At 40.7% G+C, this 18,933-nt stretch overlaps 1 protein-coding gene across 1 annotated transcript; it reads left to right on the forward strand.

Moving 5' to 3' along the window:
• Positions 1-1,945: 1,945 nt before the first annotated feature.
• LOC117533089 (ubiquitin carboxyl-terminal hydrolase 34-like) lies at positions 1,946-18,677 on the forward strand (the record flags this gene model as incomplete). Its single annotated transcript, XM_034196721.1, is given in 6 exon segments — positions 1,946-2,281; positions 9,371-9,461; positions 10,097-10,694; positions 11,710-11,760; positions 17,842-17,991; positions 18,610-18,677. Coding segments are annotated over 6 exon segments (1,001 nt in total), but the record flags the coding sequence as incomplete, so codon positions are not given.
• Positions 18,678-18,933: the final 256 nt, after the last annotated feature.

Below are 18,933 nucleotides of genomic sequence, written 5' to 3' on the forward strand. Positions count from 1 at the left end.
TCCAATCATACATACATAAAATAACAAAAATAAAGTGCAGGAAATAATTCAATTATATAGCATAATAAATATGCTATTTGTGTACATAATATTGCACATGTATGGGTTGCATCGGATGATAATAGCCTGTAGCACGACAACATATCTTCTGTTTAACAGATCTTTGAATCAGGATTATTTGGGAATAAGTGACAAAATAAGTTATTGCTCATTACCAAAGGAGGAAAGTAACCAAGTGCACTTCCTTAAGTACTGTTCGTTAGTATTATTAGAGTGCCTTGCATTTTAATATTTCCATTTTTGTTAATACTTTTACTCCACTACATCTTATGGGTAATATTTGTTCTACTTGACTACATATGTTTGAATGCTTTTATTACCTACAAAAAATACTGCAACCAAGTTATTAAAATGAGCTCCACCTTTACCAGCTGCACTGTGTACTAAGGTTCTTTTAAGTGTATTTTGATGCCAATACTTTTACTTCAGTAAGATTTCAAATGCAGGACTTAAACTGCACTTTGACAGTATTCCTATGAAGAATGAATTTTAAATAATAATATTAAATAAAAACATAATAATGGGTCTTCAGTTTAAATTCACAGAATGCCAACTCAGTTCCTAATTTGTTTGTATTTTATCCTATTTATTTAGTTTTTATTTTAAATCCAACATTCAAACATTACAATCATACAAATGACCAGTAATACATATACCTAATCATACAGATACATTGAAAAATGTATATCATAATAAGTGATGGGATAAATACGATTTATTAAATATAAGTAACTTTTAAAATGCCGGGGGTTAACATAAATAATAAAAGTAATAGTATTAAACTGAGCACCGTCTCAGTTATAGTAGCTCTCTTTGCTAAAGTTACTGCCTTAATATATAGCTGAATGTATTACTTGAAAGCATGAAAGTGAGGTCTTGAGGTGTGTTTTTTATACCTCGGGACTGTGGGAAACAGTATTTCGATCTTTCTGTCTGTACAAACATATTTTGAGATTGACAATAAAGTTGACTTTGACTCAAACAAATTTACATTTTAAAATGTAAGGAGAAAGGGATCCAAATTAAACTTTGCAAAAGTCTTTTGAAAAAAGATTGAGTTGAACCTAGATTTTAACAGAAACAGTTGATAAGATAAAGATTTGTAAAAATATTGATACAAATATATAAATAAACCGCAGTTGCCCTTGGGAGTTAGACAATGTGGCTTATATGTATTTACCTTTTATTAACATAAAGAAAATCATTCAAGACACTTTTCCCATTATTTTACTTATTTATTTTTTAAAGTTTTAATTAATCTAAACTGTATTTGCATCATTCAATGTTGTTGACTGAAAATAGGTGCCTTAAAGATTTGTAAATGACTACATTTTATGGATTCGCTTCATCATTGGGAAGATATCGCGAGACTTCCGAATAAACACGAACGGGTGAAGGAGACAACACGGAAACTCCCGAACAATCTCCACTGTGTGTCGTGTCGCCCCCCCCTCCTAATTTTTCATCATGGCTGCTGTGTCTAGTCTCTCAAGTAACTCTCAGATTGGACACTGACTCAAATTCTACCTTTTCAGTGTTGTGAACATCAACTCCCGTTCTCCACCTTCCTCTGCTCTCATTCAGTGCTGCTCTCATTCAGTGGGATAACATTCACCCCCCAAAAAAAAGTTAATATATTTTTTTAATAAATTGACTTAAACCTTAATTTGTTAACAGTAGAAGTTTACATTTACTACAAAGATATACAAAAAAAAGAATTTAAGAGGTATAGATAAAGCTTTCCGTAAAGATGTGCCTTACATATTTGTGTACTATCATGGATGCGCTTCATCATTGGGAAGATATCGCGAGACTTCCGAAGAAACACGAACGGGCGAAGGAGACAGCACGGAAACTCCCGAACGATCTCCACTGTGTGTCGCCCCCTCCCTCCCCTCCCTTTTCATCATGGCTGCTGTGTCTACTCTCTCAAGTAACGCTCAGATTGGACACTGACTCGATTTCTACCTTTTCAGTGTCTCTTTAACTTTTGGTGTATACATCAACTGTCGCTTGGATGCTAATCCCGTTCTCCACCTTCCCCTGCTCTCATTCAGTGGGATAACCTTCACCAATCACTCCCTCCACTGGGCCTTTTTTTATCCCCAAAAACAACCAGCCAGCAACAACAGCTTCCAGTGCAATGGTGTGACTCAGTGGTTCTCCCCTTGATGAACAATGTGTGAAAACTGCGCCGAGCTGGTGGAGGTTTTAAATGAAAGTAAGTGAGAGAAATCATTTTTATTATTTACACCAGACGATGCTGAGCTAGCTGCTTGCTGTTAGCATCGCTGTCCACTGGAGCTTGCTGTTAGCATGCTGGCTAGCTAAATATAACTTTGTGTGTTTTCGTGTTTATAACTCGGCTTTACATGCAGACTGTGCATCCACAAGACAAGTGGAAGGAATTGAAATATATCTTCATGTTCTGCACTCGATGACAGTTGTGTCTTAGTGTCAGACTGTCTCGGTTTTGATATGAATGCCATTTTCCCCCTTAACAAATAGGCAGTTTTGGGGCCTGTCTGTCAAACACTCAGAAACTCACACTAAGCTGCCCAAAAATTGACTCAAAATTACATCACCTCGATGTTTTTTTTTACGTGACATTACAGCCATGACTTATAATACTTCAGCACAGTTGAACACAGTGCACATGAGTGTGTTTTTAATCATGCTAAATGCTGCTACATTTATGCTTGCACGGTTTTTTTGGAAGTTAGCAGAGTTAGCATAGTTTAGCTAAAGCGAGTAAGCCTGACTTTGTTTGATGTGTTTGTCAGGTCAGTCTGCTAGCTGTCCACTCCATTGTTTCACAGATGCTTCACAATAATTCAAAAACGCCGTGCTAACTTTCCACACACACACACTTTGTTAATATTCCTAACACGAACATGCTGTGTTGAATTTCATGAGTGTTTTTTTGGCGAGTCTCTGAATTATTAATCTAAGCTAACGGCAGAAAAAGCTAGCCCAGAAAATTAATGGCTGCAACGAGGCGCATATTTTTGGCACATCGTTAATCCTTGGTTGTATATGTTTTTCAGGCCGATGTCGTGTGCACATCAGCTTCACTTCATTGCTGGTTTTGGTGGTTAAATTGATTTAGCAACGAAGCCCCCTCACAAACACGGTCAACTAAAGCATGCCAATGTAAATACAAGGTTGTCTTTATAGCTACAAGTTAGCCGTTAGTCCAGGCGTGCTAACCGGGCCTTGCTGCACTTTCAGGGGTCTGTGCAAGATCTGGAACAAAAGCTTTTTTCTGTCATGGCACTATTTGAAAATCTGTTACTGTGCAGCGATTGACGGTTTATTTGTCGTTTTCCTGCAAGTGTGTGTGTGTGTGTGTGTGTAGCCTATTGTGTGTCATGTGAAAAGCTCCTCCTGCAGCCTCCACTTTAACAGACAATCATGCACCTGAGTGTAGCATGGGCTGACTAATGCAATACCCCCAATACTATCCAGCAAATGTATTTAAGACAAGCAATCGAAATGAGCATTTAGGGACTGAGTGTATACAACACACATCTACTTGAGATAATTAGTTGTTGGCCACCTGTTATTGTAAAGGAATTGAATCCTTATTGTACAGTTAATGGTTCAAATCGAGTCGACACCTAACATAAAAGACACCTATGCTCCTTGTTAAACATGTATTTGTATAGCCATTGTTATTATGTTGCTGCTATCACATCCTCCTATAGTTTAAGACTTTTTATACGAGTTTATAAGTGCAGGGATTTTGCAACAAGAGTAAACATACATGATGTGGTTCTTCTGACATGCCTTAAACCTGTGTTTGACCTTTATAGCCCCTCTAGCTACAAGTTAGCAATGAATCCAGTCGTGCTAACCAGGCCTTGCTGCACTTTCAGGGGTCTGTGCAGGACTGGGAACAAAAGTAGCATGGGCTCACTAATGCAATCACCAAATGATACTCCATTATATCCGGCACATTAGTGTATAGAACAAAACTAATGGAGGGAACGAGTGGAGACCACCTGTTATGGTGATGGATGAATCCTTATTGTACAGCTATTGGTTAAGTCTGTGGACACCCAACCTGTGCTACTAGATTATAGACATATCGTCTTAAAGCTATTGGATATTATTTTGCTGCTATTACAGACTCCTATCTTTGAATACTTTTGACCTAAGACGTCCTGGGATTTTGCTCTTATTCTGCAAGAATAGCCTAAAAAGCGTTCTTAGAGGAGATGCTCACATGACATGGTTCTACTGACATGCCTTAAACCGGGTTTGACCTTTAACGTTAACATGCAGACAGATATCTGGTTTTCATTCTTAGCAGAGTCTCAAATTCGCAGTGTAGTTAAATGCTATAACATTTCTAAACTATACAATTAGACAGAAATACATTACATCATTATCTAATACAAGTGTTGTCTGTTTTGCCAAGGCCCGCACACTTTCAATTTGTCTTTTTGACAGCTCTCTGGTCCGGGAGTCCATCAAAAAACGATTTAAGGTCATTCATTTTCCTTTCTTTATGGAGAGGGTTGGTCACCAAAGCCGGCAGACATGTGGGTCTGAATATGTTATCCCCGATGTCGGCCATTGATGATAGCTGCAGTTTTTCTAGTTCATCCCACAGGTGTTAGATGGGGTTGACATCGGAGCTTTGTGCAGGACAGCCCTTTCATAGAAATCTAGGAAAACCATTGATTTTGGAGCTGCTTTCTAGTGTATCGTCAAAAGGAAAGAGACCTTTGACACCAAGCTAGAAAACACTATTGTCTTAAATATAACTGTGCTGTCGTATTAGGATTGATCTGGTATTGGATGTTTGGCTGCCTGACCTGTCACTTAGCTGTTAGTGTGAATACCGGTTCAGTCACAGCTTGTGTTTTTGTGAAATGTGGGCAATACAACACAATATAGGGACCAGAGGACTGTTCTCTAATATGGTGTATATTTTTTGTAGGGATGCTCCGATCGATCGGTCACTGATCGAGATCGGCCGATACTCACTCTCTACCGATCGATCGGTGCTCTCTAAACATGCCGATCAGGAGAGCCGATCGCATGACGTAAAATACATGACACTTTTCTCTGTGCGGCAAAACAAGCTCGCCAACATGGCTTCACCGGTCTGGCAGTATTTCAAGGAGTCCGAAAAAGACAGTAAAATAGTGGTTTGCAACGTGAAGCAGAAATCCTGCAGCTCCGCCCGCGGAGACGGACCGGTGAGCGGAGCGAAACACACAAGAGTTAGACCTACTTAGCTATTTGATCTACCTCTGGAACTAAACTAGTTATTATAAATATATGTATTCTTCACTGGATCAGTGAGCTGCATGAGATACTGACAGGCTGTCAGGAGAGAGGGAGAGGGAGAGAGGAAAAGAGGCTTCCGCTCATTTCTCCCGTGTTATTATCCAAAGTGAATGTAAACTTGAATAATGTACATCATTTGAATGTAATAATGAAGTTGATTGTTGTTTGTGGAAGCTCCAGTGAATGAGCATTAACTGAGTTTAAACATCACTTTAAATGGAAGATTTAAAGTGATGTTAAATCTTCCATTTAGGCCCCGCCCACTCGATCGGATCGGCGATCGGTATCGGCCGATACTGATTCCGGCGATCGGCCCCGAAATTGTCGATCGGAGCATCCCTACTTTTTTGCAAACCTCACATCGGGTTGTCCAGTTAATGTTTATCACAGAGGATGTGTTGCTTGGTGATAGAAGGTCAAACATTGGATTACATTTTCACCTGCATGCCACAGGTCATTGTGTGGACGAAATGCAGGTTGTCTTGGCGACTGAATTGCTTTGTATCCTGAAGTGAGACAACACAGTTTTCACATTTCAGCATTAGAGTTTAGAATTCATTTAACCGTTCAATACCTTACCTGATATGTAATACCAAACAATATTTATATCAGTAGAGAAATGTAAACATCATATCAATGTAGGAACTTTTTGATCAAGAGTAAAATACAATCTTACCCTTTTTGCCACCTTTTAGATACTCAGTGTTTTGGATACACTTCGTATGTGTTTTGGTTCAATATCAAGCCCAACCTTTAACATAAAAGCAATATATGTATTGTAAACGGATACATGAAGGAATATGTTGTAAGAAGTTTGAGGTGCACTTTGCTGACACAGTGCCCTTTGAACTCAAGTAACAAGACACACAATCTTATGTGTCTTTTCACATCAAATATAGTTTAGAAACTGGTCAAAATGTGTTTAAAAATCATGAACATTTCATCCAGAGTGAAAATGTTCAAATGCATTTAAAGCTCCAATTCAGTACTCAGCTTTGAAACTTAGTGTTTTAAATATATTTGAGTAAGTACAAAAAGAGATTGGCTTATTATCACCAAGTCCTACAAACGACATCATGGAAGTGTTTCCTTGTACGATGTGAGGGTCTGAGGACAGAGGGTCTGAGGACAGAGGGTCTGAGGACAGAGGGTCTGAGGACAGAGGGTCTGAGGACAGAGGGTCTGAGGACAGAGGGTCTGAGGACAGAGGGTCTGAGGACAGAGGGTGTCGTATTGTCATACTGATATTCTGTACACGCTGTGAAGTCACTGAGACAGATGTGATATTGGGCCATATAAATAAACATTGATTGATTGATTGTCATAGTTATGTAAATGTAAACAGATTGAAGTATGAGTGAGTTCTTTTCGTGGAACTCTTGTGTTTTCAGACTCTCGTGTTTGAGGATCCGATGTGATAAAGGTTAACGTTGTCTCTGACACTGAACAAACTGTTTCACCTCACTGCACTAAAGAGATTTAGTTTACAACAACTTTCAGCATTTAGAAAGCTTGGTCCAACACTTGTTGAGTATTCTGTGCTTTCATTCTAACTCAGAAGAAGAAATCTGCCTCGTGTGCGTTTTTAAAATGTTTAAAAGGTTTAAAACCTGTTGGGTTTTACAGCTTCTCTCATACTAGCTGGTGATTTGGGGATTTTTTGGGGGGGGGTTAGCAGTGGGGGGCTGTCAGCTGTGACAGCTCTGTCTACAAGACTGGCAGCTCCATGTGTTGGGTGTGCAGGCGACCTCTGACCTCCGATTTGCTGCCGCAGCATGAGTGTGTGTGTGTTTTGTAAGAGCCTCTTTTACAGCCTGCCTCAGGGCCGGGACACACTCTAAAACAAATGCAAGGATTTGCTTGTTTCCTGTTCTCTGTGTGCGCATTGAATATCTGTGGCGTGTTTGAAAGACAAGACAAAAAAGGAAAAGATGTATCATTGGGAAAATCATAATACTTTTGTGACTGAATTCAATTAAAACGATTTTTTTTAAAATGTTAAATGAGCGGTTATGTTATCGCTGTCGACCGTGAGAAGCTGATTATCGGTAATCTGTATTTATAGAAAAACTAAATCCATACCATGCACCCCTAGCAGACGAGAGATTCTGATGAACCTTTTCAAGAAGTTGAATTTATTTTGCAGCAGCAGACACACCTGACCTACTTGTGTCGACCAGACACTTTATTGTACGTAGCATCCTGCAGAATCACATCTGCATGTCTTATTATAGAGATTGTTGCATTTAAACACACTTAAACAAAAACGTTACTTAAACTTCACCATTTTTGGCACTTTGTTGTTAATAATTGGTACCCGATGATCAAGACTGATATGTTCATTGTCGAACGAGTGTCCCCATTACTCTGGTGAGGTAATTTATGACAATTGAAAATAAATATAGTTTTTAAATATAGGTTTCGGACAAGAAAGAGAAAACCCAAAAAAGGATAATAGGGCCGCTTTAATTTGACAAAATGCATTTTGAAAGATGTGCGTCTTTCAAGGTTATGTCAAATAAGATAATACATTCGGCTTCTTAGCCTATAAGCGTGAAATGGAATCTAAAAGTGAGTTTTAAAATGTGTCTGAGATGATGTTAACGTTGCTGTGGGAGTTTTGTTTACTGCACAGATGAAGTGTTTATAGCAAAACAACCTTGAGATTTTAAATGTTGCCAGTTTTGAATGATTTTTAATAGTTTGTTTTACTTCGCATATTGACTGGCTAATGTGCCGTTTTATCTGTGTTTTACAGCTGTATTTGTCTGCCTGTGTTTTATCTGTTGGAACTTCGTCCCTTCTTGGCCAGGTCACTCTTGGAAAACAGATTTGAATCTCAATGAGTCTTTTGCCTGGTTAAATAAAGGACATTGAGATGCCAACACGTCTGTATAGCATGTTATGTAGGTTGCATTTTGGTTGATGTCCTGGCTGTTGATTGGCTTGCGTTGCCGTCAGTCTGACAATAGCGTTGTTCTTATACTGAAAGGGTTAAAATGTCCCCTTCTCAATGCCCCTCAGAGGTGGGTTGTTGTGCCAGAGATCCCTAATCCAGAAAATCTAATTACAAAATCCAGTTGCTGTGGAAATATTACAAAGCCCTTTATCTCTGCTGTTCTCCTTAAAGTGGGAAACACCGAAGAGCAGAGTTGCCTCTATCAAAGAGCATCCCTTTCCACATATTGAGAGCGTACGATGTTTCTCACTCACAAACACATTTCATCTGAACTGTACTTATGGTGTCCCAGCTGCAGCGTCCATGTTGAAACGCCTCCAGTCTGGCTGAGCGTTGCAGTCACAGTGCAGGTGTCCTCCCCCTCTTTATATCCACTCTGAGATGCAGCCATTAACTGGATGTAATGCTGGCACCTGTGTGCGTGTTCCCAGACAACATCATCTTTAAAGGCTGCAGGAAAACGGCCAAATCTCCCGGCCAATTTCCCAGAGAGTCCCAGCTTCTGTTCTGCGGCCTCAGAGGAGCTTCTGTTCACAGGTGGAGCTGAAAGGGTTCAGTTTCAGTGACGAGGAACGTTGAATGAACGCTTGAGATGGCTGATGGAGTTTTATTGTTGCAGTTTTTGGTGTCCTTGGCGTCTAATTGAGGTCAGCGATTCAGCGGAGACACCTGAAACCTCTAAAGTGGGCGTGACTGATGTGGACCTTTGTAGAGGAATACAATAAGAGGAACTTTAGACCGAAGCCAATCTGATTAAGGTTTATCGGATGGGCAGGATTTGAGAATAAACATGTGATAATAATTATTCTACTCGTTTCAGTATATGTAACGATATCAAGCACATCATGGAAACCAATTGGACATACTACTTGAAGTTGTGTCCTTTTTGATTCATCCAGACATTGTTTGTTGTTCTTCTGTTATTAAACTAATCTCAATACATCTCAAGTGAAAGAAACGGGTTACTTGGAAGAAGATACATTAGGTTTGAATTCGAGTCAACGTATGATGTATCCAGCTGCTCCTTGACAGATATTTCTCTCTCCTCAGTATCGGATGCAGACGGCAGTGAAGGAGGCTTCCAGCTAAAGAAGGAACATGCCCTGCGAGTGTTGGGCTACATCAGCTCCTGGACACAGAGGTCAGTGACATCTCAGACAACACAAAATCCTCTTCTTCATGTATCTTCTACATCAACATGTGTCCCCTCTTCTTCATGTCTCTCCTACATCAACATGTGTCCCCTCTTCTTCATGTCTCTTCTACATCAACATGTGTCCCCTCTTCTTCATGTCTCTCCTACATCAACATGTGTCCCCTCTTCTTCATGTCTCTTCTACATCAACACGTGTCCCCTCTTCTTCATGTCTCTTCTACATCAACATGTGTCCCCTCTTCTTCATGTCTCTTCTACATCAACATGTGTCCCCTCTTCTTCATGTCTCTCCTACATCAACATGTGTCCCCTCTTCTTCATGTCTCTCCTACATCAACATGTGTCCCCTCTTCTTCATGTCTCTTCTACATCAACACGTGTCCCCTCTTCTTCATGTCTCTTCTACATCAACATGTGTCCCCTCTTCTTCATGTCTCTTCTACATCAACATGTGTCCCCTCTTCTTCATGTCTCTCCTACATCAACATGTGTCCCCTCTTCTTCATGTCTCTTCTACATCAACATGTGTCCCCTCTTCTTCATGTCTCTTCTACATCAACATGTGTCCCCTCTGTCATGTGTCATGTTTAACGCCTCCTGTGTCTCTGTGTTGTCCTCAGACAATGCCTCTGCTGCTTCAAGGAGTACAAGCACCTGGAGGTGTTCAACCAGCTGGTGTACGCCCTCATCAACCTGGTCATCGCTCAGATCAGCAGCCTGAGAGACCGCCTCTGCTGCGTCCAGGATCAAACACATAAAGGAGGCCTGTGTGGGGCGGAGGGGGGGTCTGAATGGAGCGAGGCTGCACCCGGACCCCTCCCTCAGCCCTCCTCACCGGGTGAAGATGAACCTGTGAACGTGGAGAGAGACTCTGCAGAAGAAGACGCCGAAACATCTGACCAGAATCAGAATAAGATCCAGGGTCAGGGGCCCAGCCAGCCGAGTGAAGCCCAGATGGAAGCACTGGGGCCTGGGGAGAGTGGCAGTGGTGCTGGGGGAGCTGATGGAGCTGATGGAGGAGCTGGAGGAGCTGGAGGAGGAGGTGAAGAAGGAGCTGATGGAGGAGCCGGAGGCAGCAGCAGCAGTGATATCCAGGATCCATTCAGCTCCTGGAGCACAGAGGAGAGGGAGAAACTGCTGCTGTGTGCCGCCAAGATCTTCCAAATCCAGTTCCCCCTCTACACCGCCTACAAACACAACACACACCCCACTATAGAGGTGAGGAGGAGTCCCTATCACACACACACACACACACACACACACACACAAAACACACACCCCACTATAGAGGTGAGGAGGAGTCCCTATCACACACACACACACACACACACACACACACACACCACTATAGAGGTGAGGAGGAGTCCCTATCACACACACACACACACACACACACACACACACACACACACACACACACACACACACACACACACACACAATAGAGGTGAGGAGGAGTCCCTATCACACACACACTCACACACACACTCACACTCACCCCACTATAGAGGTGAGGAGGAGTCCCTATCACACACACACACACACACACACACACACACACACACCCCCCACTATAGAGGTGAGGAGGAGTCCCTATCGCACACACACACACACGCACACACAAAACACACACCCCACTATAGAGGTGAGGAGGAGTCCCTATCACACACACACACACACACACACACACACACACACACACACACACACACACCACTATAGAGGTGAGGAGGAGTCCCTATCACACACACACACACACAAAACACACACCCCACTATAGAGGTGAGGAGGAGTCCCTAACACACACACACACACGCGCGCGCACACAAAACACACACCCCACTATAGAGGTGAGGAGGAGTCCCTATCACACACACACACACACACACACACACACACACACACACACACACACACACACACACACACACACACACACACACACCCCCCACTACGCCTGCAAGGTACAGCCTGAAGTGCACAGATATGAACTGAATTGTATACATTTAGGATAAACCCCTTGAGAAGAACCATCTCCTTTTCAAAAGGGGTCCGGCAAGACAGTAACAAGAAAATCAAAATCACAATTCAACCACAGTAAACTTTTCTGATGACTGTGACTGGATAATAACAGTAATTGATAAACCTCATGAACAGAACTGCGCTTTAAACGAATGAACCTTCTTGAGGATAACTCATATCTTTGATCTCACTGTCTGTTTCTTTCCTTCAGGACATATCTGCTCATGAAAGCAACATCCTGGGCTCCTTCTGCGACATGAACGTAAGATATTTAAGTGTATTGTTACACCCTAAACACTGTCAATCAACCGGCACCTACAGCAGGAAAAGACCCCTCAAAATACCCCCTCTGCTATAAAAAACAGACTTCCTTTGTCATTTGATTTGAAACTCCCAACGCCTTGATCACTATAGGCTGCTTCTGAAACCATTGTCTGCGTAACGCTTAAAGGGGGAATCCGTCCTATTGTTTGGGTGGTTATTTTTAGACAGCTGTGCTTCATCCAGAGCAGGGGGAGTACCAGTGATGATGAACAACTAGATGCCCTGGTGCATGCTGGGAGACGCTTTAAGAGACATTAGGGTTCCCAAACGGTGTCACATGACCGGCTGAGAAGACTTGGGGTTTATTGGGACTTTTGCTCCTTTCACACTTTAGTTTTGATTTCTGTGAGGTCACCATGCTGGGGGGATTCATTACAGCAGGTTTGTACAGGCGTAAGGGCAGATTAACAGGACACAGGAATAAAGTGCTTCATCATCGGCTTTCCACAGTGAAGGGAAATACCTTTAATGTTAGTAACACCGGTTTTAACTGAGTCACCTCCTGTCATTTGTTTTAAGAAATATCTGAAAGTCATCCCGACTCAGCAGCAGTTTGTGGACAGGGAGACAAGATCGTATCTCGAAACAATATTTGCGTTAAATGAACTCAAAATAACAACTGTATATTCCAACTTAAAGCAGCTGCATGTGAACAACGTCATTTATAAAATACTCTATTGGGAGTTTTCCAATAAATACACTCAAAATGTAGGTGAGGTCACAATGAATTGTACAAAGTCTCCCATGGATAAACGTGGATGGTAAAGGTGCAGTAACACAGAGTATAGTGGTTTGTAGTAGAGCTGCTCGATTATGGCAAAAATCATATTCTCGATTATTTGGGCCAATAATTGATATCACGATTATTAAAAACGATTATCCATTTACTTGTGAAAAACGTGAACAGTATGTTTTAACAGTTGATTACCCTGAACTTTAAGTATAATTCAGCTAAAAAATAAATAATCGTTTTATTTCCATTATGTTGTTTTCATAATCGTTGCAAGCCAAAATCGTCATTGCGATTAAAATACGATTAATTGAGCAGCTCTAGTTTGTAGTATGGTTTGTTTACTTTCTAAATAACTTGTCATTAGAATCCAGTATCATTTGTGTTCAGCGATGAATAGTAAGTTCAATATCTTCCTTAATGCATCATTTTGATCTCAATGTTAGACAAAATAAAAACAAATGACATTTAAAAAAAACTATTGCATTACATTGCATTTAGCTGACGCTTTTATCCAAAGCGACTTACAATAAGTACATTCGACCAGGAAGACACAACCTTGAAGAAAACAGAATCATATAAGTACATCAGGTTTCATAGAGCCAAACATTTCAAGTGCTACTCAACTGGCTTTAGATAAGCCAGTCCTTTATTAGTATAAAAGTGCTTCGTTAATAGTTCTAACGCTCGAAGTGGAGTCGAAAGAGATGAGTTTTCAGTTTGCGCCGGAAGGTGTGTAAGCTATCTGCTGTCCTGATGTCAATGGGGAGCTCATTCCACCATCTTGGAGCCAGGACAGCAAGTACTAAGAAAAGTAACGTGATTACATAATTTGTTAGTTACTATTGTGCTATACTAGACAATAAGTTACTGTTGCTATGCATGTTCCTGTCCGGGGACTTTTTCTAACTGACATGTTTATTTCGTTAGCTGTTGATGTTTCTTCTTGGGCTTTGGATAAATACTATTTAAATACTACGGCACGCTGGAAAGTAGGAAAAGTGGCTTACATAAGAGCAGAAAATAATCAATGTTTAATCCGATTTAAACATTAACAAGAGACACAACCGTTGAGTTTCTCTTACCTCCTATACTCAACGTCACAGACCCGCCGCGCCCAGCTGAAGATGCAATAATCGGTAATATTTTGCAACATATCTCACGTATATTTTTACACCACAGACTCAAACTTTAGTGTTTTCTGCTGTAGTTAATATTGTCTCCTGACCTCAGAGGGTATCTCAGATCTGACCTCAGACACATGATCCCCAGCGGCTCACTCTCTAAATATAAACGTTTTGTTTCGTGAGGTTTCACGTTGCTGCGATCGCTTCGTTGTTAGGGGCCATCTGGATTCATTTTATCCCGTGGAATCAGATTTCTTTATTAATATTACTGGACTGAGTGGCTCCAGATGGGATGTTCTCTAACAAGGGGAGCAGCTTCACAATAAAACAACGACAGCCTGACATGTTTCTGTCCATCAGTTACTGTGCATCGAAGGCTTCATTTGATTTGGGTGTGGACCAACGTCAAATCAGCAGTGGAGGAAAAATACTCAAATCTTTTACTTAAATCAAAGTAACAATACTGCAGTACAGATATATTCTTTTCCGAACAATGGGGGACCGAGCCTTCTGCTCACTTGCCCCGCGCCTCTGGAACTCCCTCCCAGATCAGCTGAGATCTGCCCCTTCCACCGAGGTCTTCAAAACCGGCCTTAAGACCCTCTTCTTTCGGCAGGCCTTCCAATAAACTTTGAGCATGGTACACCTGGAGTATTGCCATTTTTATCGCTATCTCCGACTTGATTTCTTATTATTATTACAATTATTTGTTTAATCTCTCAAAGTGTATCAGTATCCCTTGTTGTGAAGCACTTCGAGATTTGTCTTGGCAGATGAGAAGCGCTATATAAATTAAATGTATTTATTTATTTATTTTCATTTTCAGTACAACAGAGGACAGGCGAGCAACATGTCAATATGCATGTTAATGAACAACTAGTTGATGGTGAATATATGTACGTTAATATAAAGTGTTCCCAACATTTAATATAGTTTAGTGACAGGAAATCCTTTGCGTTGTGATTTACTTGGCACTCTGTTGACGGCTCTGAGAGGCCGCAGCACCCTCACTGTCCTGGTGGCGGTGAAGTTCAGGTTCTGAAGGTCCAGCGAATACTCGATCAACCTGGAAATGCAAAAAAAAACATGCAGAAAAACTTGTTAACAAACCTTCCAGGAATGTAATAAAAACTTAAATGCAACAAACTGAGGAACACTGGAATGAGTGAACACAACAGAAACTATCAAAACAAAACCAGGTGAACACAATCGTTCGACCACTCCTCCTGGAGAGTCCGACATTCTGCATCCACCGTTCTCTTTTTAATACTCGCCATATTAAGTTCGCTGCTATCAATGACAGTGACACTGACGGCCCGTCCACACAGCGGCGTGCGTTGAAGCTTCCAACGCTTCTGCCCATTCACTTTGAATGGGGTGACGTCACTTTTAGCCGAACTGCATCGTGGGAAGCGACGCGGACCGTTGTTGGCGTGGCTCGCTGCAAAAGTTGAGCAATGTTCAACTTTTGACGCCTCGGCAGAAGCGTCAGCCAATCGAATCATATGCCAGTACAAGCTCTAGCCAATCAAACCTGCTGCTTGTGTGTCAGGGGCGGGAGATTCATGTGATTGGTTGTTGGTCGAGTGTCAGACACGCCCGCCGGCAAGCGTCAACGCACGCCGCTGTGTGGACGGGCCGTAACGGTCTCGTTTAAGATTGAAGACGTGACGTGACATATACCACGTGATGACACGTTACGCTCGTGTTGTGTTCAAGAAAGAATTGTTTAATTCTATTGCGCTCTAGATTTATTTTATTTTTTTATTGCAGGTAATTATTTTATTTTTTTGCGTGTGTTTTTATAAATGACCTCGCGGACCGTATATGGCCCTGAGGCCGGAGGTTCCCCACCCCTGGTCTAAAGCATTGTAGGGTCACAGATGCATGATATAATATATGCACATCCCATAAAGCTTATTTAAAGTCTCAATATATCTGGTAAAATGTTTGTGTTTAAAATCATTTTTTAAGTAAAAGTAACATTTTGATGTTGACACAAAAGTGTTAACATCAAAATGACCCATTTCAGAATATAGTTTATACGATATATTTTGTAATATACTGTATATAATAGTGCATTCATCGTTTTAGGGTGAAGGCTTTAATTGACCTGAGGGTAAATTACAAGATGTATAAAGACTTCTGACATATCATGATGTATTCATTGATAATATCTTCTACTCTTAATCTGAATTGAATAAATGTAATAGTAAAAAAAGTATTTCACGGATATTTAGATCGTAGAAAATGGAAATATTCAAGTTAAGAACCTCAAAATTGTACTTGAGTACAGTAAGTGAGGAAAGTAGTTAATTACTTATTATCAATATCACTGTTTGCTATCCCACAAATAGACCTATAAATAAAAATATATGAACAAAAGTTATGCCTTATGGTAAAAATAAGTGTGTCTAGCAATTAATGACTCCAAATAAATACTACAGTTTGACCCACAGAGGCAGAAAGCCTGATGTCACAGTTTGAGATGAATGCAGTGTTTTGAGTACAGTTGTGTGTTTATAAAAGTATTGTCCTCATTTCCTGCCTGTGCTTGTTTTGCCAAACGGACGCCCACTTTATTACAGAGCCTCATCATAACCCCCACAGTTATGGGCTTTCAGTCTTTCCTCCTGATGCTGCTCTTTGTTCTCTGAGATTAAGAGATCAGGATCAGTTCAATAACAATGTTTAGGAAAGGAATGCATTCCTCTCAAAGTGTGTTTTAACGAGCTCATGTGGGTACTGCAGTTTGTAAATGAGGCGTAGGGGTTTTCTACTGGGAGAACACGGAGCCGTTTCCTGCAGATGAAGTCCATGTCCCTCAGAGAGCAGTAACGTGTCCCCGGATAATCTGCCTTACCTTCCCCTCGTAATAAAGCTTTCATTAAACTCACGGGATGTATCATTTCAGAACAGGCTGTATGAAAAAGGACCAGGAAAAAACATTCCAGTTTTCACTTGTTTTATTGTTCATAACAACAGACAAACAACATCAAACTAATTCCTGTGTTTATACTTGCTTTCAATCAAGGCAAAACAAGTTCATGATATATTGTTTAGTGCACTAACATTTGCTCGACTGTCCAAATGTCATTGCCTTTTGCTCACAGTTGTTGTCGACATGATATTATATTCACATCACGTATAATTGACTGCCTAAAGCAGACTAAGTGTTGAGACATCTAAATAAAGAAAACCTTTCCAGCACTATAATTAAGGCTCATCATGTTTTCTACTGCTTGTGTATGTAGACACTTTTTACAGGCCAAAAATACGACTGTAATACACAACATACAACCAATACTTGTATTTCTACTTTATACTACAACAGTCTATTGCCGTGTGGAAATTCAGTCAAAAAAAGGTAATGATTTATTGTTTTAAGAACACCAAAATAAACATGACTACACCACCAACACTCCCCTCTGTTTGCTCCAGAAATGCAGCAGCTCTCGTAACAACTCTTATACAACCATTTGGCAGTAGAGTTCAGAATTGTTGTTGACATGATTTTCAATTCAACTCTAAAGTCCTGCAAGCTTTTAGAACGAGCGTTGAAACGTCTAAACATAGAAACGCCAAGCCAGCACTATAATTAAGGCTCTTTCTCCCCTTTACTTTTCTACTGCTCACATATCTACCATCTTTCACTGATTTGACTGACCAGAAGTAACTATACACAACATTTAACAACAGTAGTTTTTATATTCATACAATTTCAACTATCACATGTAGAGCAGAGATTCAATCAAGTCAAAACAAGTTTAATATGAAGTACACCAAAATAAGAAACGACACTTTCCAACACACTTAACTTGTTGAATCCAGAAGTGCAGCAGCTCTTATAACGCAGCACATAATGCATTTTCCACTGGAGTTCAGAGTGGATGTTGACATGATTGTTGTAACATCGAAACATAGAAAAGCATGCCACCACGATAATTATCATTTTCTTACGCTTTCAACAACAAGATGGTTAAAGGAGAAGGCCATTTCAAACTACTACTTTTGTGTTTCCTGCTGCAAAAACACTTAACATTTGACTGTAAGCACGACTCAGCAAGTTCACCTTCTGGAAAGTAAAGTGGAAAAGCTTGAGTCATGCGTCAGGCCTTTCTGGGATGTATCTGACGTTGTCTCTCTCTCTCTTTGTTGACAGGACGTGGAGGTTCCTCTGCACCTGCTGCGATACGTCTGTCTGTTCTGTGGGAAGCACGGCCTCTCGCTGATGAAGGAGTGCTTTGAGTCGGGGACCCCGGAGAGTCTCCCCTTCCCCATCGCACACGCCTTCATCACCATCGTCTCCAATGTGAGCGCGCACACGCACACACACACGCACACGCACACGCACACACACCCACTTTATTGTCAATCTTTCAGTGTGTGTGTGTACAGACAGAGAGATCGAAATACCGTTTCCTACAATCACAAATATAAATACAAATATGTATATCCTATATATACACAATCAACAGACACATTTATACATATGCACACATCTAAAAAAAGGATTTGAAGTAGCACGTTAAAGTCAATAACTCTTAACTGAATGAAAGATAGAGATAAGATTTAATAAGGAATGTTTTTGCAAATGTATTAAGAACACAGTTTGAAATATAATGCACTCTGATATCAGTTATGAAATAAATTCTCCTTTAACGAAAGGTATTATTACTTAGCTTTTTTGTTGTGATTAGGTCCTGATTGTATGTTCTGTTGTACAGTATTGCAGTATACTGACAAGTGTTTCCTATATTTAACCTACCCTCATTGATGTTCATTATTTGTATTCTGTAATTAATGAACCCGAGATGTTCCCTATAAACTAGGAACAGAGATACCAGTGGTTATAAAGACTCCCACTGCAGTTTGTCTGATATGTTTTCATGTGAGTTTGATGTTAAATACTCTTTGTGTTTGCTCACAGATCCGAATATGGTTGCACATTCCTGCGGTCATGCAGCACATCATACCGTTCCGCACCTATGTAATACGGTGAGTTAAAATGTCCAAAAGCTGTAATTCTATATAGGGCTGCTCGATTATGGGAAAAATCATAATCTCGATTATTTGGGTCAATAATTGTAATTGCGATTATCCATCCATCTTCTCCCGCTTATCCGTGGTCGGGTCGCGGGGGTAGCAGTTCCAGCAGAGAGCCCCAAACTTTATTTTCCCTGGCGACATCAACCAGCTCTGACTGGGGGATCCCAAGGCGCTCCCAGGCCAGCGAAGAGATATAATCCCTCCA

Source organism: Gymnodraco acuticeps, unplaced genomic scaffold (assembly GCF_902827175.1).
Source record: "Gymnodraco acuticeps unplaced genomic scaffold, fGymAcu1.1, whole genome shotgun sequence".
Classification (NCBI taxonomy): domain Eukaryota; kingdom Metazoa; phylum Chordata; class Actinopteri; order Perciformes; family Bathydraconidae; genus Gymnodraco; species Gymnodraco acuticeps.